The sequence below is a fragment of the Odontesthes bonariensis genome, chromosome 20 (genome assembly GCF_027942865.1).
Source record: "Odontesthes bonariensis isolate fOdoBon6 chromosome 20, fOdoBon6.hap1, whole genome shotgun sequence".
Taxonomy (NCBI): Eukaryota; Metazoa; Chordata; class Actinopteri; order Atheriniformes; family Atherinopsidae; genus Odontesthes; species Odontesthes bonariensis.
The window spans coordinates 19,329,637-19,349,961 of record NC_134525.1 but is presented as its reverse complement, the minus strand read 5'-3'; the positions used below and the strand labels follow the sequence as shown (position 1 = coordinate 19,349,961).

General features: G+C 42.4%; 1 protein-coding gene across 1 annotated transcript; it reads right to left on the bottom strand.

Annotated features, from left to right (window-relative positions):
• Positions 1-5,460: 5,460 nt before the first annotated feature.
• dlec1 (DLEC1 cilia and flagella associated protein) lies at positions 5,461-18,474 on the bottom strand. The gene is made up of 38 exons (XM_075452729.1): positions 18,263-18,474; positions 18,047-18,187; positions 17,809-17,965; positions 17,507-17,623; positions 17,240-17,424; positions 16,698-16,918; positions 16,006-16,090; positions 15,832-15,919; positions 15,474-15,647; positions 14,851-14,987; positions 14,612-14,704; positions 14,262-14,352; positions 13,993-14,155; positions 12,096-12,288; positions 11,902-11,978; positions 11,614-11,776; positions 11,415-11,511; positions 11,152-11,282; positions 10,902-11,063; positions 10,690-10,820; positions 9,906-10,056; positions 9,575-9,691; positions 9,308-9,429; positions 9,021-9,206; positions 8,863-8,930; positions 8,619-8,770; positions 8,398-8,513; positions 8,241-8,311; positions 7,732-7,952; positions 7,454-7,603; positions 7,232-7,354; positions 7,024-7,118; positions 6,778-6,865; positions 6,469-6,666; positions 6,220-6,381; positions 5,980-6,130; positions 5,786-5,903; positions 5,461-5,656 (listed from the first exon to the last, which is right to left on the bottom strand). Exons 1-38 carry the CDS (start codon positions 18,344-18,346, stop codon positions 5,530-5,532), a joined length of 5,106 nt encoding a protein of 1,701 aa, XP_075308844.1. The 5' UTR covers positions 18,347-18,474; the 3' UTR covers positions 5,461-5,529.
• Between the last annotated feature and the right edge of the window lie 1,851 nt (positions 18,475-20,325).

The window sequence follows — 20,325 nt, the reverse complement described above, 5'->3', positions numbered from 1 at the left end:
TTGAACAGCGGCCGGGGAACCCAAAATTTGATGACTGACAGGCCACTGCGTGCTATGAATTGAATACATTCAGCATTGGCCAATAAGAGGTAAAAACCTCTTGTATGTGATAATTACTTCTTATGTTCGAGAAGAGAATAGATCCAGAAACTCTCTAATGTGTTTCTGTTGTCACTGTGTCTATTTTCAACTGAACCAAACAATTATACCAAGAATGTGACCCGAGATCCATCCATCCATCCATTTTCTATACCAGTTTTATCCAATTCAAGGTTGCAGGTATAACCAAATTTTAAATTTATATACATATACAGTGCACAGTGAAAATGAGTACACCCCTGTTGAAAAGTAACATTTTGAACAATATTTTAATACACACACAAGTTATTCCCAAAACGTGCATAGAGTAAGTTTAATACAACATCTGTTCAGCTTACAACAGAAAAGAAAGGTCAATAATATAACTTAAATGACATATTTGTCCATTTTTGTGAAATTATGCTGGTGCAAAAGTGAGCACACCCCTATGTTAAACTCCCTGAGAATGGGCCGTGTTGGCCCGAAATGTCATGAAATGAAAAGGCATTAAAAGGGAGGTCATCGTTGTGCGTTTCATCCTTGCCTTACATTGAAATTTTACATTTTGAGTCTGCACCAGGCTAAAAGAGACGTGTGTGAGATTTGACTGAAATCCTATGGAGAGTATCATGATCTGCTTCAGTAGTCACAGTACATGTTGACAAGCATGTTTCTTTTGGTGAAATTCAGCTTCCTACTGTTGATGGCATCCATACAGCCCAAAACCATGTCACTCCCACTACTATGCTTGACTTTAAGCATGGGGCACTTTTCTTTGTACAAATCACTTTTTACCACCACACAGGCTTGACACCATCTAAAGGAAATTTGTTCATCTTGGTGTCATCAGATCACAGGACATGGTTCCAGCAATCCATATCCTTAGTTTGTTTGTCTCTGATGAGACAATGATAAACAAATTTGCTTTAGATGGTGTCAAGCCTGTGTGGTGGTAAAAAGTGATTTGTACAAAGAAAAGTGCCCCATGCTTAAAGTCAAGCATAGTAGTGGGAGTGACATGGTTTGGGGCTGTATGGATGCCATCAACAGTAGGAAGCTGAATTTCACCAAAAGAAACATGCTTGTCAACATGTACTGTGACTACTGAAGCAGATCATGATACTCTCCATAGGATTTCAGTCAAATCTCACACACGTCTCTTTTAGCCTGGTGCAGACTCAAAATGTAAAATTTCAATGTAAGGCAAGGATGAAACGCACAACGATGACCTCCCTTTTAATGCCTTTTCATTTCATGACATTTCGGGCCAACACGGCCCATTCTCAGGGAGTTTAACATAGGGGTGTACTCACTTTTGCACCAGCATAATTTCACAAAAATGGACAAATATGTCATTTAAGTTATATTATTGACCTTTCTTTTCTGTTGTAAGCTGAACAGATGTTGTATTAAACTTACTCTATGCACGTTTTGGGAATAACTTGTGTGTGTATTAAAATATTGTTCAAAATGTTACTTTTCAACAGGGGTGTACTCATTTTGACTGTGCACTGTATATAAAACATTAGCAGTTCCCATGTGTATCATATTGTTTATACGTGTGTGTATAGTCTGCAGTCAAAGAGTCAGATAGCATTACATACAGTTCAAGACTGAAGGATCAAAAGTTTACATGCATTACACAATATTTGGCTGAGCTTTGGTCCAGAGGAGACAGCCATGTTTCTGGATCACATATGGCTTCTTCTTTGCATGATAGAGCTTTCACCTGCATTTGTGGGTGGCACATTTAACTGCATTCACAGACAATGATTTCTGGGAAAGTTCTTGGGTCCATGCAGTGATTTCCATGACAGAATCATGACCTTCTTTTAATGCAGTGCCACCTTATGGGCACGAAGACCACCAATACTGGTTTTCATCCGTGTCCGGGATATTTCCACATTCTCTGAATCTTATGATGATGATGCAGATGAAGGAATATTCACATTTTTCATAATCAACATTGAGGAACATTGTTCCATTTTTTTAAATTTTTTTTGCATACTGCTGAACTTCTGCCCATATTTTCTTCAGAAAGACTCTGCCTCTCTATGGTGCTCTTTTAATACCCAATCATGTTACTGACCTGTTAACCTGATCGGTTGCTGCATGTTCCTCCAGCAGTTTTATTTGAGTACCTCTTACTTCTCCAGACTTTTGTTGCCCCACTCCCGACCATTTAGTGTGTTTCTGCCATCACATTCAGGACGAACTAACTGACATTTGAAAATGTTCTCACACTCATTATTTAATGTTTTCAATGTTGCATTATGATGAAAATGTTCATCTATGAGATTTGCACATCGTCACATTCTGTTCTTATCTATAGTTCACACAGCACTCCAACTTTTTTGGAACTTAGGTTTAAAATCCATAGAAAAAAAAATCTTCTTTAACCTCTTTAGCTTCAGGTGTTCTGACATGGTTCGAACCTGTGGATGATTCCAGTCACTGCTCCATTGACAGCGTCAGTAGGCAAACTGATGTCAGTGATGATGGACAGTGACAGAGAGCGTAACTCATAAATGTCACGAGCAGGCAGTAAACATGTGGCACGACTTCTAAGTAGTATCGCTGAGGGACCGGTTCCGTGCGCTATTTTTCTGCTAATTTCCACCGTGCTCCGTTCTCTCATTCTCAGCATTTGCATAATGCAGCGAAGAAATAAGTGCTACGTGTCTCCAAAAAACGTACTTGTAATGAGAACAAAAACGCAACCTGATGATATGAAAAAACAAACGCTCCTCTGACCTTGGCCCCGGCATCCCTCGCTTCGCGTTAGTTCCACACAGCGCTGTTTCCTTGTGATCAGACATGCCCTTGTTCTGTGCAGGACTGCTTGAGTGCAGTGAATATCAATTGGAAATTTGCATCCCTCTGTGGATTTGCAGTGCTTACAGATGTCTGCACTGCTAAATTGTGCTGAAGATGAAACCCCCATGCAGACGTTATGAACAATAACAGCTTCTCCGTGTGTGTGTGTGTGTGTGTGTGTGTGTGTGTGTGTGTGTGCACGTGCGTGAGTCTCAATGGATTTTGCAGCATCACCTGAGAGAGTCTTAAAACACCAGAGAGGATTGAGTTCTCAAGAGAAGTGTTTTATGTAATCAGCTGGGTTTTTTTTCATATTGTGTTAATTGGGAGCATTTAAGCATTTTTTTTTTTTTTTGCCCACTTTAATGTTTGTGGCATAGAGGTTGATTCTGGGGAACATTAATACAAGAGTGTACAAATTCACAAGAGATAACATCTTCAGCGGCAGTGCTGGAAGTGGCACTAGAGTCTTCAAATGCTGGTTAATTTGCTAATGACTTCCAGCAGCCAAGTGATCCCAGGTCTGTGATGAGTCTCCGTTGGGCGTCCTCTGGGCCCGGTGGAGTTGTGTGCGCATGTTTTGGGTATCTAACCTGCTTTTTGGTTTCCCTGCAGTGCTGGAACAAGCTGGTAAGATGAATGTGTTGGAGGAAAATGTTTGCATACTTGTGCTTATCTTTGCAGCTGTCTTTCTTTTTATCTTTATGTTCTGCTGAAAGGGTATTTTTGAAAAATCTATTCATCCTCTGGGGCAAAACAAAACAGACAATCTAAATCTAACAACACTGCTAGGTGTTGGGAGTTTCTCTGTATTCATTTTTTAAAACCTTTTTAAACAGATCAAAAGCTATACAGTAATGGTGGACTTCCTTCCCGGCACACTGTCGCTCCCAGCGGAGACTCCCAGCAGAGGATCCGTCGCCCTGGGCCTTCCTCTGGACCGCATGTCAGGCGATAACTCTCCCCAGCGGGTGCAAAGACAGCAGCTTTTGTAAACAGTTACAGAACTGCAGTGCATTTCTTGGAAAATCATTGCTTAAAACTCCACTAAACGCATCCACGGGGATCTCTTCTTTCAAACAAACTTTCTTGGTATCCTCAAAAAAGTCGCCTTCTGGTTTGATCGCATGGTGTCATTATGTGTGCACAAATGGGAGTTCACTTTCAGGAGGCATGTTCGCAAACGTTGTGGGAACACTTTCAAGCAGCTCCCAACACGGCCTAAAGTTTTTAGCAAGTCGTCCTGCCCTGGAGCCACTTTGAGCTGTGTTTTGTTTCATCATGTTTCATCATGAAACACGTTTGACTTTTTCTTGCGCATCCCAGTCAGCTTTGCAACCTGCTGTTAGGTTCCCTTCCTGTGTTCAATCTGTTGATTACGCCTCCTGGTATAGTTTCCCTTCTGATGTCCCTTGTATTCCATGTGTTCCCTGGCTGTTTGTTTATGGGGTTTTGCAGTGGTTTTCCGTGTATTCTTCAGACTTCTGGACTGTTCATGGGCTGGACATTTCCCCGGTCTCTTATTGGTTTATGGCTGTACTGTAATTTCTGCTGGGAAACATCTGTGTCCTTTTTGAAAACCATTAAATGAGAAAAGAAGTGACAGAAACATTTCATCTCAGTGAGAAGGTAAAGTTGACCCCGTTTTTCTATGTTCCGACTAGTTGATTTAATATACATATATAAATAGAGTCTGTATCCTACAGTGTAGTTAGCCTTCAGTAATATGAAGAATCTTAGTTAATTTAAGTAGAAAATGTCCTTTCGTCTCACATAAATTCTAAGCCAACCCTCTAATAGTGCCTTTATTTACCTGAATCAGCATTAGTCCTGTCTCAAAGAGATGTCCACGCACTTGTTATTTTTAGATTTGTCTATCGCCATTCCTTATTTGGGTTTCTCAATAACTTCATAATGGGCTCCAGCAGATCCTAAGTCGACCTCCCTCACTCTCAGTGCATCTATGCCACTGCAGTGCCGACTTCCACCGACTTTGTGAGTCTCTCTCTTGCAGTTTGTACTTTCTCTCGAGTTTCTGATCTGCAGTCATCAGCCAGCCATAGTGGCCATCGTCTGATGCTGTCTACCTTCTATCTCTCCTCTCTTACTGCCTCTTCACCTCAGTCAGTGAGACAGATGGATAACCTCCACGAGTCCGGTTCTGCTGAAGGTTTCTCTTAAAGTTCAGTTTTTCTCCGCTGTATCCAGGTTCTTGCCTAGAGGAACTAGTCGGGACTTTTCTCATCGTAAAGTTGTGCAACAGAAATAAAACTGAATTGAACAATGTTTAAAAAACACTTACTTAGAAACTCATTTGTAATGTACTTTCTCTTTGCCAGTGCTTATTTATCAGTGTGGTAAAGTTTGTAGTTACTTAGTAATAATCTGATATAGAAGGGGGAGAAATGCAAATCTACTGCTACTTGTCGATCAAATCCACTTTTAACATTTTAGTGCATCAATCACTGAACTTGTAGGCTTTGAATGACGTCACTTTAGTCAAAGCTTAAAACATCCCTTTCATAGTCCAAGTGTCATGACAGAAAAATCAGTAATAAGTTCATGTTTTACTGATCATTAACATTTTATTCATATTCTTACAAAATGACGGCAAACGTGGTGGTGACTGTGATGTCACGTGGACATGTTTGTCGACCTGTGCACCTCATCAAAGGATCCTGTTCCGTGGATCTGCAGAGTGAGAGGGGTCTTCACCAGAGGAGACTGGATCACCACCACAGCCCTGAATTCTCTGTCCTCACTGAAACGCATGACGTGGAAACCTTTGAAACCCAAGCTCTTTGGATATATGTGCCAAATGTTATTTTTTATGTTTTTTATTCATATATTCTTTCGTGAATATGTGTTTTGCTTCAGCAAAGACACCAACCTGGGAGTGAAGCTGATCTGCAGACACTGTCGACAGCGGGTCCTGCGGGCCTCCCCTGAGCCGAGCAGCCCAAAGTCTGGTGCAACTCTAAACACATGAGAGTCCCCTCCACCTGACTCTGAACACAGTGAAAGATCAGTAAACCTCTTGGCTCAAATGATTACTCATGGCTGTGAAGATGGCTGTGTGGTTACTTGTAAGTGATTTCCAGTAGGTGTGGGCTCCATGGATGTATAGGTTCACGTCTCTGGTTTGTGTCTGTCCAACGTAGCAGAACCCAAAGCTGAGGCAGTCCGTGGAGAGACTGAGTGTTGGTAGATCCAAAAGGGCACAGAGAGGCACTGTCTGGACATAGGAAGTAGACACTGTGAGGTCATAGGCTACATTTTGCAATTACATCCAAACAATGGTCATTTGTGTGTTTTATCTCTGACCTGCAGGCTGTTGTTACTGAAGTGGATCAGGAGCTTTTGCTGGAACCTCAACTTCTTCTGACCACTGCCGTTGCGGATCAGCGTCACTCCAGGGGGAACTTCCTCCCCCGTCTGGTCTGCATGATTCAGAAGTGGCAAGGAACAGTGGAAGGCCACCTTCACCTAGCAGTCACAGAAGAGAGCAACACTTACCACTGAGAACAACAGAACATCCCTACATTTAATTTATACTGCCACTCCTAATCTTACCCGCATGTTCTGTTGCGGTTGAAGCACCAGAGGCCGATTGTCACCAGTAGCAGGGTCGCTGGATGAGCTGGTCCAAGCTAGGGGTTGAGGGTTGAGCACTGAAAATGGCGGCTGAGTCCCCAGTCTGAAGTGTAAGGGCATCTCTGATGTGTTTTTCAGCTGAAAGGTCTGCGTGACGTCTAATTCACGGACCACGAGCTGGAGAATTTAACAACAACAAAAGACCCAGTGACTGCTCAGGAACACTGTACACCCTTGAGATCAATACCTCATGTATGCACTGATGATTACTGTTGTAGATTTCCCAACCTCCTTGTCTGATCCTGCCCTCAGTAAATCACCAGCTGAGGCATTAAACTCCAGCACCCCGCCGTCCTCCTCCATCTGCACGAGCAGGCTGCAGCAACAGGAATCCAAGAGGAAGATATGCAGCTTAATCAGACCACCTCTGAGCTCCTTTTGCCTAACCTCAGCTTATTTTAATTTCAGAAACATAAATTTACTTGGATCGTGAGGGATCTGGGGGACATAAATAGTCTGAATGTAATTGCTTACACTGCTGGCTTAACGGCTGCTAGTAGATCCATTCTGACAGGCTCTAAATCCAAACCCTGTGCCCTTCCAACTTTACCTGGGACACAAGCAGCCATCTGTAACACACGCAACCACACAACAAGGGAATAAATTACACCGGAGCAGTCCATTTTTGCCATTTCTAGGATTTCATATCAAAACATATTGTTTTGTGCGCTGAGCATGTTACCTGGGAGTCGAGGCTCATGAAACCCAGTGCCAAGCCCACACATCTGGACTCACAAGCAGACCCGGAGAGAGTCAAAGGGGTGAATGACACATGGATAGTTCCACTGCTCTTTGCTGGAATCACCTTGACAAATGTACACAGAAAAGAAATGCACCATCAGTCAAATGAGGTAGTCGAAGAGTTTAAGCGGTGAAATAGAAGTATGTGGTGGAAGTTTTTAACTATTTGTTGTGGAGTGATACAGTAGGGGTAATCGGAGAGGTTTCCCAGGTGAGGTCTGATGTAAACAGAGAAAAGTTTTTTCTTTGCAGGGGAAGGATAAAGACAAGTTTCCTCTTCATTCTCAGATACAAACTCCTCCTCCTCGACATCCTGAAAGAAATAGGAACATTAGATTTGAACCAGCGGGAGAGGTAAATATGCATTTAGGAGCGTCCACAGTCAACCGTGTCTCAGAGGCCATGTGATAAGTCTTCTCACAGTGTGGTAAATATACTCACAGTCACACTTTCAAGGAAAGCGCTCGTTCCCTCAGAGCTTGGTGTGGAAGCCTCCTCTCGTGCCGTTGGAACGCCTAATTCAGAAAGCCTTAATGCCCCGCTCAGCACCTCGTTGCCATCTGCATCTTTAAGTGGGAAAGCGTCTCCATAGGCCACCACAACATCCACCAATTTACAGTCATTTTGATCTATGTTGTAAGTCTCCCAGTCCACACGGATGTCTGCCACAGAGAGAACATTTAGGACTTCAGACTTTATATGTATGATACATTCCAAACAGGCTAGTGCCTTGCAGTTCACTGACAAGCTGAAAACAAGGTAGAACACTGCCCATGTGACGGCATCTCTTACGAAGTTATTTTGAGTGTACTACTGAGCCAGCATTTGCAACCATGTTGGCTGATTTACTGTATTTTTATTTTTTTATTCCTACAACTGGCTGGCAGAGAGGCTGTTTCTTTAACAGGCAGGAAAAGAGGGGGAGATGCTCCGGTTTTATCAGCACTTACCAAACATGGTGGGATTGTTGATGCGAAGTGATCGAGAAACCGTGTCCCCTCCCGATATGTGAGTGCCAAAGCTAACAGGAAAGTCAAATAAAAAACATAAGACGTCATCATTGATGATACGCAGAGATTTAACTGGAGAAATTGACCATGGACAGACTGTATGATTGGTCCCTGGTGCTGGTCATCTGCTCGTGGGCCCGTCATTTGGAAGTAGAGCGGGCATCCTTTCACAGTCATCTGCATGGGAATAAGCACTGGTTCGAGGTCCCCAACCTGCAGCAGAAAAGAAAAAAAATCCCTTTAATTCACTCATGTATGAGGAAGTGAAGATCAATAACTAATCCTGAAAAAGCTATTACATCACATTAAAAAACATACTTTACATGTGAGGTTATCCCTGTATTCCCCCCACATGTCGCTGTGGGCAGTCACGTCCACAGTCTGAGTCTTATATGGTCCCAGCAGCCCTGAGTCCGGCTGGACAAGGAAAGCTGCACCTTTTCCATGAGCCAAAAGGCTGCTCACAAACTCTGATGAAGGACAAATGATCAGAACCAGTAATGTTGGAGCTTATTGTTGCTTAAATCAAAAGCCTGAACAGTGATTAAAAGTTCGAGCTTACCCTCATGTGCTTTTGCTTCCACTTTCTTTGCCTGTGCAGAGTGAAGCGGACCCTTGACATGTGCAAATCTGCAATTAGGATGCAGCCTGTGTCACCTTTCTGTCACGGTAAAGTTATTCCGCGATCTATTATCAAGGTCAGTGAGCTGGCTCGCTTACCTTTTCTCTGACTGATTATTTGGCTTTGACGCATGGCAGGTGAAATACTCCGCCTCAATGGTGAAAGAGGCAGGGATAGCAGTTTGATTGGTTATTTGAAGCTGCTTGGTTACAGCTCTCTTTAAAGTGACATCATCTCCAAAGTCAAGCATCAGTGACGAAGGCCCAGGATCATCCCCGGGGGGACTAGAGGGGAAATAAAACAGTTTGAGGGGCAATACTTCAGTGTGTGAAACTGACCAACCAGTTAGATGCCAGATACAAGGCTTCCAGTGAATGTTTGCTACCTGACACTGGGCAGCGAGTACAACACACTGAGATTTTTGGGTCGGGGAGCCACAATGCCAAGAACAAGAGGCGAGTTCATCCCCTGGACCTCACAGAGAGCAGCCACGTCGGTCAACTCCAACTAACAAAACAGAGGCAAGCATGAGGTTAAACCACCAATTTAAAAGAAAGCCAAAGCTTCTTTGAGAACATATGTAAAGTAAACTATTTGCCATTCAATCTTATGTGACAAATCTTAAAAGACTTGTACTCAGACTGGTACTTACATCTGTGTGAGAGGTGAAATCCACCAGGATCTCCATGCTTGCGTTAGGTCCCAGAATACCAGAGGAGGGGTCAAAACTGGCTGTGCACAGTGAAGCCTGTTTACCCTGGAGCTGGGGCTGAAAAAAAATAAAAAATTACATCAAAAAGTATTAATAGTCTTAAGAGGTGACCTAATTTTAGTCTCTTTCAAAAAACACGGATCCGCTTCTCTCTGACTATTACCTGAAAACGTTGAACAGAGCATGAATGGCAAACATGGAGGTTAGAGAGACGCTTTCTACAGGATTTGATGTGACCATTTAGTAAAACGTAAAAAGCAGGGGAGCATACCATCCAGCTGAAGTGTGACGACAGCAAAGTCTGGTTGAAAAGAGTTACGCTGCCCCTGCTGAGAACTCCGATGTAAAGTCCAGAGAGTACCAGCGTGGAGTTCAACAAACACACCTGAGGAGACTGCACATCCGCTCGCATCCACAGGTGACTGTTGGGAAAATACAGGAAGAGCTACAGTAAGGTGCAAAACTTACTGTCTCTCTCAAAGACAAATCATTCATTCCCATTTCTTTAGCTTTAGCTTTCTTTAGCTTTATGTGTGCAGTGAAACAGGCAGAAAAGGCTGAGGTATGCCAAATGACACAAGAAGTGGACTGAAAATCAGTGGCAACGGGTCTTACGGAGTGGGAATTGGAGTCATCACGACATAAGACATGTTGCCACTGATTTTCAGCCCAGTTTTCACATAATTTGTCACACACAGAATCCAAAGAAGGACATTCGAAAGTCCTTAAAGAGAAAACTGAAGGAGAACTATTCCTGAAGAGTACTTCAACAAGTTACAACAAAGCTAACCTAAGAGCATTCAGTCTGTGTTTAAAAACAGAGGTGGTCATACCAAATATTGACTTTCAAGCTCGTCAGAACTATACAAATCACGGAATATATTCCCCATTTTCCTGGCAATAAATAAAGAAATGAGGAGTTGTTCAACCGAGCACGATCACTGAATATTACCTGAACTAATGTCATTGCCATGGCTGGTGCCTAATTCCTGCCTAAAAACCTAATTCCTCTTAAGGAAAATAGCCATCGGTTTTATGTATCTGTGTGTTCTCACCATCCGGTTCCATTTTCCACGATCAGCTCCAGCTCCGTCTCAAACTGCTGGCAGAAATGTGGCCTGAAGAGCACGTCCACACTGCAGGAGGCCAAAGGTGGCAGCATACCTTCGCGTGGCTCCACAAAGATCTAAACGGGTGTAAAAAATAAACACTAACCTGCTGCAAACACAACCCTATGTTTCATGCAAAGTCATTACAGCACAGGTACCTGCGTGTCTTGGTGCTCCTGTGGATGAGCAGACCTCTCCTCCAGCATCCAAAAGGCCTCCAGGTGGGTAGTGTTGGTGAGAAGCAGGGAGGTCTGAGTCTGCTCCCCAAGCCTCACAAGCCCAAAGTCCACGCTGGGAACACTGAGAGTCACTGTGGGACCCTTTGAAAGATACAATATGCAATAACATCAGAGCAACAAGTGTTTGAGATGGAGTAGGGACATTTTTTGTTGAGGGGTTTAATCTTACTTTAAAGGAGACTTCAACAGCTAAAGCGACAGGCTCGTGGCGGTGCTGAATGTTGCAAACCAAACCGGTCACGACCTTCTCTGGTCTACCTCCGGTAACAATAAGATCCAAATCAAAACACTCGTTCTCCTCTGGAGCCCCATCGATGGGAAACAATCGACCAAAAAAGAAAAAATCTTGAGAAAAGGCAATGCTTGAACACGCAGTGCAATGTGAACATTAAACCAAAAAGGGCCATAAAACACATTTAATGTGTAACAAACCTATTCTACCAGCAGAGGGCTCTACTTCTATCGTGTGGCAGCTGCTGTTGAACCTCTCCCATTGGAACAAGATGAAGGTTTTACTATGATTCCACATCTGACACACAGACAACATGAAAACCACCATTAATAATGATAAAAATGGTTTCAAGAAATCTAACACGTTCCCTGCCGTGCAAGAAAAAGTGGTTTAAATCACCTTAAACCGTCTGCGAGTGGTCGTGCAAATAAAAATTTCTCCGGGGATCACAACAGCATAAGGCTCAAGGAGGATGTGGTATGGCTCCGTTGACCCCTTGACCTCTATCTCCATGCTGATGACGTTGCTCACCTTGGAGCCAGTCTGCACAGGCTGAAGGACACTAGATTTCCAAAAACGGACACACAATTCAGCACTTGTAACGACGAACTTCTTCGCATTTGACGGTTTCTTCACTCTACCATTTGCAGCTCACGTTTCTGCCACTGCACACACAAGGAAATCTACCTGCTCTTGCGTGGCTCTGATGGCAGCTGGGGGACATCCCTCAGGACCAAGTGACAGACGCTGTGATAATCCTTCAACTAAAGAAAGCAAAAAGTCTTATGTGGAAGAAGAGGAAAAAAAGCAGCACTCTCAAAGCACAGCCAGTAATAATACATTCCCAAGCCATACTGGTCATTTCTTCTAAATCTTCTTACTTCTTTTGGACAGAAGGTGAACAGAAACTCTTGGTCCTGACAGGGAGCCAGGAGTCCCGTCGAGGGGCTGATGTGGAAAATGTCATCTGTTGCCGGGTGAAATTGGATGTAGGAGGAATCGGGGGTTTCCCCTGGAAGCAGAGGATGCAGGTTGGGCTTCATGATCTGCCAGTGGAAAGGTAGCTCCAAGTGGCTTCACCCCCCCACCCCACAAAGGAGAGACAGAAGAAGAAATAGATCTGTAATGTGGTTTTCAATTATCCCAGAGGGGGAATTCTTTCTCTGGTCATGGTTCAGTAAAAGGCCACCACAGGGTCAGAAACAGAACAGAAGTCTTGAGTATTTAAGTTCCCTTCATTTCATTCACCGAGACTTCAGCTATGTGAATACTGCCCACATCGGGGCTGGTGTATGAGTAGTCTACCAGGATTCCTACACATTTTCCCTTTCAAAATTCCATCCTTTTCCTTCCTCCAGTTTATGTTTTGACCATGTTTTCATATCTAAGTAAAAAATATTGATTGAAATCATGTTAAACATGTGTGCTATAATTTGACCATGTAAACAATGATGCTGCTAGACATTTGCCAGAAGAGCGGCGTTCTAGATACTGCGGCTGATGCTGATCGGTTACTTCCAAATCAGTGCAAAAGCAAGTCTGTTCAAGCTGCAAAACAAGAGACAACACAGAAAAAGGTGTAAGTCAACTAGTGAAAACTTAGTCATATTCAAATGGTTTATTAAGACCTATTATCACTGTATAAACCTTAATATTTCCTCTCAGATGAAAGTTTTTTACCCAAGTCCCCTTTAATTTAATTTATGGACCATCGAACGGCTTCTTAAATGCTCCCTCTTAGAGGAAAGCTTATCCATGTTTCTGATCTTATTAATGCTTAATGCTTCACTAGGAGGCGAACTTAGTCATATTCAAATATTGAAGATCTGTTATCATTTATTATACCAACCGTTCTGTTATTAGCTATATTTTTAAATGCTTCCTCTTAGAGGAAGGTTTATCCATGTTTGTTAGCTTTTGTTAGTTTACTCAAATTACCTGCTCTGTATTTCTGTGTTGTATTTTTTCTGTGTTGTATTTTTTATGTCTTTATGTAAAGCACATTGAGTTGCCTGTGGTATGAAATGCGCTATATAAATAAAGATTGATTGATTGATTGATAGTGTTTGTTTGTTTTTCCTTTTTTTTTGGTCTCTTTTATGAATATCACCATGTTCTAAAATGAAATCTAATTTGTTTGTCATGGTATGTGTTCAGTCTTGTTTTTCTCACAGTACCCATAGAATCCAAAATGGTCAGGTCAATAAGGTTTTTTGGCTACATTAAGCTCATTATCATTCAACATGCAAGAAAAACCACAGAGTTTATAGAAAAGGCAGATCAGAAAAGTGGCCTTTGCTCAAGTGCACAGTTAATCGTTTTGAATTGTGAATTTGTGGTCTCGTTAGCTCATTTCAAGCACACTTTTTTACAACATGGAGCTCCTTTTGTAAAACTATGGTATATCAAAGCAGGGTATGCTTTTAAGGCTCGGCCCTTTGCCGCATGTCTTCCCCCATTCTCCCCGCCCCCTCTCCTATCTACTTACTGCCAGGACATTGATGCCCAAAAAACCTGGAAATCTTCAAAATGTGTAATAAACCAGCAGGTAATACGGGTCACATTTATCTTAAATTCATAACATAAATGAAAAGCACTCCAAGAGTTTGTTTTAAGAAAATAGAGAATAGTTCGGAAATACGTTTTTCATACTTATCCATACCTGGAAAATACTAAAGAATAGTAGAAACAGATCACATACTTTTGTCAACAGCATGCTATTATGTGCCTAAAAGAGGGAATGCAATGTGTTTGATCTTACTGTGGAGAGGAACTTACACATTGTTTCTGATGACAAGCACCGTCTGCTGCACGGAATAAGGGTTGGAGGGGCTGAAGCGGACAAAATGCTCCGCGGTGAGGTCACGCACCTCCCCGACCACAGGCGGCTCCGTCTCCCCTGACACAGACACAAGCTCGAGTGCAATCAGCTGGCCCTCACCTGGGAAACAAACACACACACACACATCATTCCACCACACAGTAGTCTGAAAACTATACATCTTTTGCAGAGCAAACCTCTTGGAGACTTTACTAAAAAGACTTACCTTCGATGGAAATGTCTTTCACCTGGCAGTTGTCACAGACAACAGTGAAAGCCTGACGGCTCTTCTCTGCAGCGGTAGGGAAAAAAACCACCTATGCAACATATGCAAAGATACAGAGGACGCTGACACCAGTCCGTGTGGAACTCAAAAGCTGAGAGTGTGTGCGGAAAAATGCTTCCAATCATTTTGACATGAATCGTCTGTATGAATGTACAATCGGTCACGGTGCTGACAGCCGCTTTGATTTGAATCCTTTCACACAAATCTGGCAATGCTGAGCGCTGTAGCAATATTTTGTTGTTCCTTTTTGAGACTGAAATGAGAGAGATGTGTCCCCTTAACTGACTCACCTCCACCACAGTGGCCTCTCCGGGCTGCAGCACAAACAGGGAGGGACCCACTGCAAAAGGTGACTGCTCCGAAAAATATGTGCTGGCTACAGACTTTGTAAACAAAGAGAAAAGAAACCTGTTAGGACACGACTGACTTTTTTTTCTTTGAAGACAACGATATTCGTGCAGGTGTGTTTTTTTTACTATTTCTAAGGTACTTTTATAGTTTCGATGAGGCAACAAATCCATTTTTTTACCCGAAGGTTCGATGCTGGCCACTGATTTTTGGGGATGATGCAAAAGCTCCCAGAGCTGAATCCAACGTTTTGGCACAGGAACTCGACAAATCTCACTCCGCCAACCAGACAATAACCACAGTCCAGCACTTTTGGGACTGCACAGCAATTAGGGAGAGGTTCATATTTTAACCAGGAAATAAAAAAACTCTCAAGACTTTAAATCTCTTTCCAAGAGTGTCGAGACCAAGACATACAGCAGCTCAGACCAGCAGAAATGACACAACAATACACTGTGCATAAAACTAATAAATGCATGTAGATATCATGTAAAGAGAGCACAAAACATCCCAATTCGTCACACCGTTGCAGAGCGGTCAATCGTAACCTGTACAACCAGACACATCTGCCTCTAATTTGTTTAAAATTTGCTTTCATTTGTTTAGTGAAATCCGCTCCTTGAAAGTCAAATGAGTTCGCACCCGATTCTGAGCGGAGGGAGCAGCACATAAAAAAAAATACCATTTTTCCCAATTCACAGCGCGTTTCAAGGACGGATAAAAGATCAATTCTTTGGAACGTGAAACAACAAAAAATAAGCTAGGACTGAATAAAGTACCCTGGTGCAAGTTTGGAAGACTTACGGGTGAGTATAGGAGGAGGTCGCCTTGCTTCCACGGGGACCACAAGTAGGTGCTCAGCCTGGGTCTCCACCACTATAAAGTCCTTGTAGTCTGCCAGGGAGTCCGGAGCAAAACGAAGTGTGTACTTACAACTCATCCCCGGGGCAACAATGCCACCTTCACTGGGGAATCTCCCTGCCAACACATCACAGGGACAAGCTCTTTATTACTGATAACTGGGGTGCAACTTACATTAAGATTGTCTGATGTTTGTTAAAGCTGCTGGTGTTAATATTCACAAACACTTCATGATTCCAACGCTGCATCGGGGAGAATGATGCTGCATCGTGTGACCCAATCAGAGGCAAAAGGAACTCACCCAGGCCGATAGAGAAATAAGGAGTGGTAGGGGGGATGACTCTGACGTGGCGGCATGATGAAGTCACGTTTTTCAGCTCCAGTGTAGTCTGATAGAGGACAGGGCATGTTACTGAGCATCGCTCCTGGAAAGGCTCCCTGCACCGTGTTAGCTGAATAAGTCACCGAGACGAACCTCGTAGAAATGTCCCACGCTGTAGTCCGTAAAAACTACCACTGAGGGATTTGCTATGAAGACTGGGGGAGGATCATCGGGGGAGCTTTAAGGGGAAAAAAAAAACAGCAGTCTGAGATTACACACCTCTTCAAAAACTAATAAAAACTCTGAATCCAGATCCAGATGGACAACGAATGTATTACCTCTAAGTTAAGCAATACCCCAACTCTGGTAAAAATTGGTATTAGCAAATGTATCTGTAACTTTGTTTGTAATACAGCCATCTAATAAACAATTGATACCAACAATGTACCTTCCTTGGCAAAGGTAACAGCATCTGAGTCTTTTGTGGATTCACAATAAAAACAGGCTCACAGGCAGCTGTGGCTTGTTTCATATTCAGATGACCCTCTCCTGTCAGCGTTTGTCTCTCTCAGCTCATGTAAGGACCCATATGAGAAGCCTCACCTTTCATTTGCTGAGAGGATCGAGAATGCAATGTGACAGAGAGAAGAATGCTTCTGCAATGTTTTGATGAGGTGAAACACTGTCTTTGTTGTCACTGCCTGCCCGTCTGTCCCAGGTACAATTACGTAAGGCAAAGAGTATCGGCTTACTCAGGTGTGCCATGCCTCAATGGGTATACAGCTGTTTGCACTCATGTTTCATGGTATTAAACAATAAAAACGGGGCTCAGTTCGTTGTGTTACCTCTGCTCCTCAGAGCCTTTTCTCTTGTGTTCCATCTTCTCTTTGGGTCTGGGCCGAATGAGGGACATTCCACCCTGCTGCGCATTAGGGAGAAGGAAGCGTGGATTGCGTAGGAAGCGGTGCCGCTCTTTCAGCCTCTGAAGTTTCTCCCACGCCTCTGCTCGATCCTTCTCGCTCGGCTCGCTCTTCCACTTTGGTCTGGGTTGGATCTGCTTCAGCTTCTGAAATACACGGAACACTGTTGCTGGGTCCTTATAATGAGTGAGATCATACATCCGCTGATGTAACGAGGTCTCCCTCCTTCAGGCTTGACAGAACAACATCATTCCTCAAGACTTATTTATGGCACTTGTTCCTGTTGTGTCCCGTCTTTCAAGTCTTTTGCCTTTGCTGTTTATAAACTCTTTTTAAACTATTTTGAATATTTCCAATAGACTTTGAAAGAAACACATAAATTCATTCATTAAAAATCAATAGTAAAAAAAAGTAATACCTGCTTTCAGAGTCAGTAGCAGCAGTACATACAGTATCACTCTTTTTACCTCTGCGGAGGCCCTGCTCCTCTTTTTTGTATCTGAGCTGTGGTCGAAAGTTAAGCTGCGATCTAATTCATTCATTTCTAAGGTCGTCTTCTCCGCTGTCAGAATCAGCGTGTAACCATCGTCCTGAGGCTCCCGGGATTTGTGCATGGCATAGGAGATTGTGGGTTTTGTGGGATCGGATTTAACTGATGAGGAAAAATCAAGCAAAATACAGAGTCACAGCGTTCCAGCCATTAATGACTTAACAAAAGAAAGAGAGTCAGGTACCTGCTGCTGGTGCTCGGACTTGTGGTTTTTGTGTCGTTACTAAGTAGTCCTGTGGGGAGATTAGGTTGTGCCTTTTGAGAAGATCTTCGTCTACGCACCAGGAGAAGGCTGATTTGACTGAAAACAAACATGAGTAGTAATTTCACATAAAGAACATTACAACATCCCTGCCATTTTCAAATGAAATATATGTATATAAATTAATATTGGCAATTACAGGCTATCTATCCATGTAAATAACATTCAGTTAGCATGGAGTCTCCTATTACTGTATCAATGGATAAAAATAGATTCCACCTCACCTGTTAACAGACCCCGGTGGTCGGGAACATCTTCCAAACTCTCCATCATCCTATCCAGGTTCTGGCTTTCTTTGGCTGCAGCCTGAGCTCTGGCCTGAATAATATGACTCTCCAGCATGTCAGCCTCTTTTATTCGCTGTTCATACTCAGAATGAGTCTGTAGAGAAAACAGGTTTGAAGGGATTTGTCCAGTTAACCTGAAGCGTAGTGTACAGCTAATGTCCCACTGTTTGGTTACCTGCTGAAGCTCTTCAACATATCTGTCATGATAGGCACTTGGTCCATTTTTTGACTTGACAACGTTGGACAAAGTGTCTCTCCCGATTATGTCAGCTGTGTAAACGTCCTTGAAAATGCTTGCAAAGATGTGAGAAATGTCCTGGAATTACAATTACAGGGATGACGTTTATTCTGATGTATGCTTTAAATCTAAAAGTGGCACACTAAATCATACCTGCGATGTTGCAGAGGCGGGTCTGTGGCTGTTCAGTGAAGGGTCAACACACAAGTGTTCCCTTGTGTCTGTTTCCTCCAGCATTGCTGAAACAGTATCTGTAAGCTAATGCTAATGTTAGCTAATTATTCATTTGCCGAATGGTTTGCTATCACGGTGAAGTCTCGCCCACCTTAAGCGTAGATTCATTTAAGCTTCACTTAGCTATAAGTTGAGGCTCTAACTTCTCTTACTGAAACACTAACTATCTGTCAGCCATGTTTGTGTGGAAATGGTTGCATAGCAACAACGAAAGTTCCCCTTCACAACCGGAAAAAAATCATCGGGGGAGGTTTATAGTTAGTTTAACATAAGGTACAGAACACCATTAAAAATGTTATATAACTTAATATAAACAATACAAAGAAAAAAAAAGAAAAAAAATTTGTTTGAATTGGCCAAAAATTAGGAAGTAATCTTATGATAAATAATTGACATCATCCCATCTTGAGTATTGTGTGAACAATAAATAAACAGAAGTATTCAGCAGTTCTGCTTCATCTTTCATAAAGGAAAAGTGGCAAATTGTTCTTATTCTTTGAAAATGGAAACATTAATGTAATATTGGTCATGTAAATATGTTGCTCCATCACATGTTGGCGCTGTCTAAAGTTGCACCATTGTGCAGATCAAAAAGGAAAAACTTTACTCAAACTACATAATACAATAACATTTGGGACACATATGCCAGTTGATATGATGGCATTTCAGGCGATTTGTTCCATTTACTGTATCATTTAAGTCCTAATCCTATCTATACTGTGAAACACTAACAGAGTGTGTGTATAGGCTAATAGTAAATGTGTGCTGTTTTAAGGTGCTGAGATCATCTCCTTATGACTGTTTCTAATAATCATATACCAATGTCATTCTTACTGCTTTTTGAATCACATGTGTAAATATATACTCAGTGTGTTCACAGTATGTTATGTGGCATTTTTGGTCAATTTTGTTTTGTGTGAGCACTTCACACGAAATTCCCATCCATTATGTTGAAACAACAACAAAGTATTGAATCTCTTGATCACTGAATGGTCGGTAAGGCATCCACTCAGCTAATCCACTCATGTTTCCCCACACATGAAAGGCCGCCTCTGTTGCAGAGGTCTAGACTCAGAGGACATCTAATCTTTGATTATGTCTGTCGGCTCATGTGGTGTTCAAGTGGGATTCTAAAAGAGGCAATTGTTGAGTTCAATTTGTACCACTTTACAATTTGTCTGACTTTTTTTCCCCCGAAACTTCCAAGAGAAGGAGTTCATATAACAAAACAAACAACAGGAGCAAGCAGGCATCTGTCAAAGCTTTCATATTTCACATTCAAACAATAAATAGGGGTCTCTGCAGAAGCCTGTAAAAGAAGTATAAACACAGGATAGGCTTCGAACGTTTGCTTCTGAGTGTCCTGCCACAGGTTCCCAAGACTTATTTTGAATGTCTGACAACCAAATGTACATTGTTTTTTTTTTTTTTTACCTGCTTCATCTAACTTGTTGCCTCAAGTGTCGCCAACACAAATCTCCACCTCTCATCCAAGCATTGTGCTGAAATGACTGTAAAGATTAAAGTCTTCAGCCACTGTCAGTAGTTCTTAATGGTGTAAAGACCTAAGTCATTACAGTACGGATAACTATAGAAACAATGTAATGTGTGGTGATGATAATATTAGGCTACAGGTGAAAGTAGGTAGGAGGTGAGAGGTGGAAACAGACTAACAGCCTGAAAAGGCAGGTCTGCGCCAGCCTAAGGCAACACCCTAAATAACTCAAATCGTTCCTGAGCTGCCAAATAAAACTGCACAATAACATTATTGTAACTGTACTAAAGCCTACTAAAGTGCAAAAGTAACTTATCAAGGTTTGCACTGTCTAAGTGTTTATTTTTAGGCTGTGTTGGTAAAATTCCTCTCAAAGGTGTAGCTCATTGGTAAGCAGGTAGCTGAATGACTGAAAGTCATGACAGCAGACAGGCACAGTGGTATTCTTGTCAAACTGGTGTTCCAGTGGGTGTGGACTTGTATAGCA

Excerpts from the sequence above, each read along its gene's own strand:
- dlec1 (XM_075452729.1), bottom strand. The coding sequence starts at position 18,346 with ATGCTGGAGGAAACAGACACAAGGGAACACTTGTGTGTTGACCCTTCA. Across the intron at positions 10,057-10,689 it reads GTGGAAAATGGAACCGGATG|TCACCTGTGGATGCGAGCGG; the intron begins GTGAGAACACAC and ends TTTTCCCAACAG. Across the intron at positions 9,207-9,307 it reads TACTCGCTGCCCAGTGTCAG|TCCCCCCGGGGATGATCCTG; the intron begins GTAGCAAACATT and ends TTTCCCCTCTAG.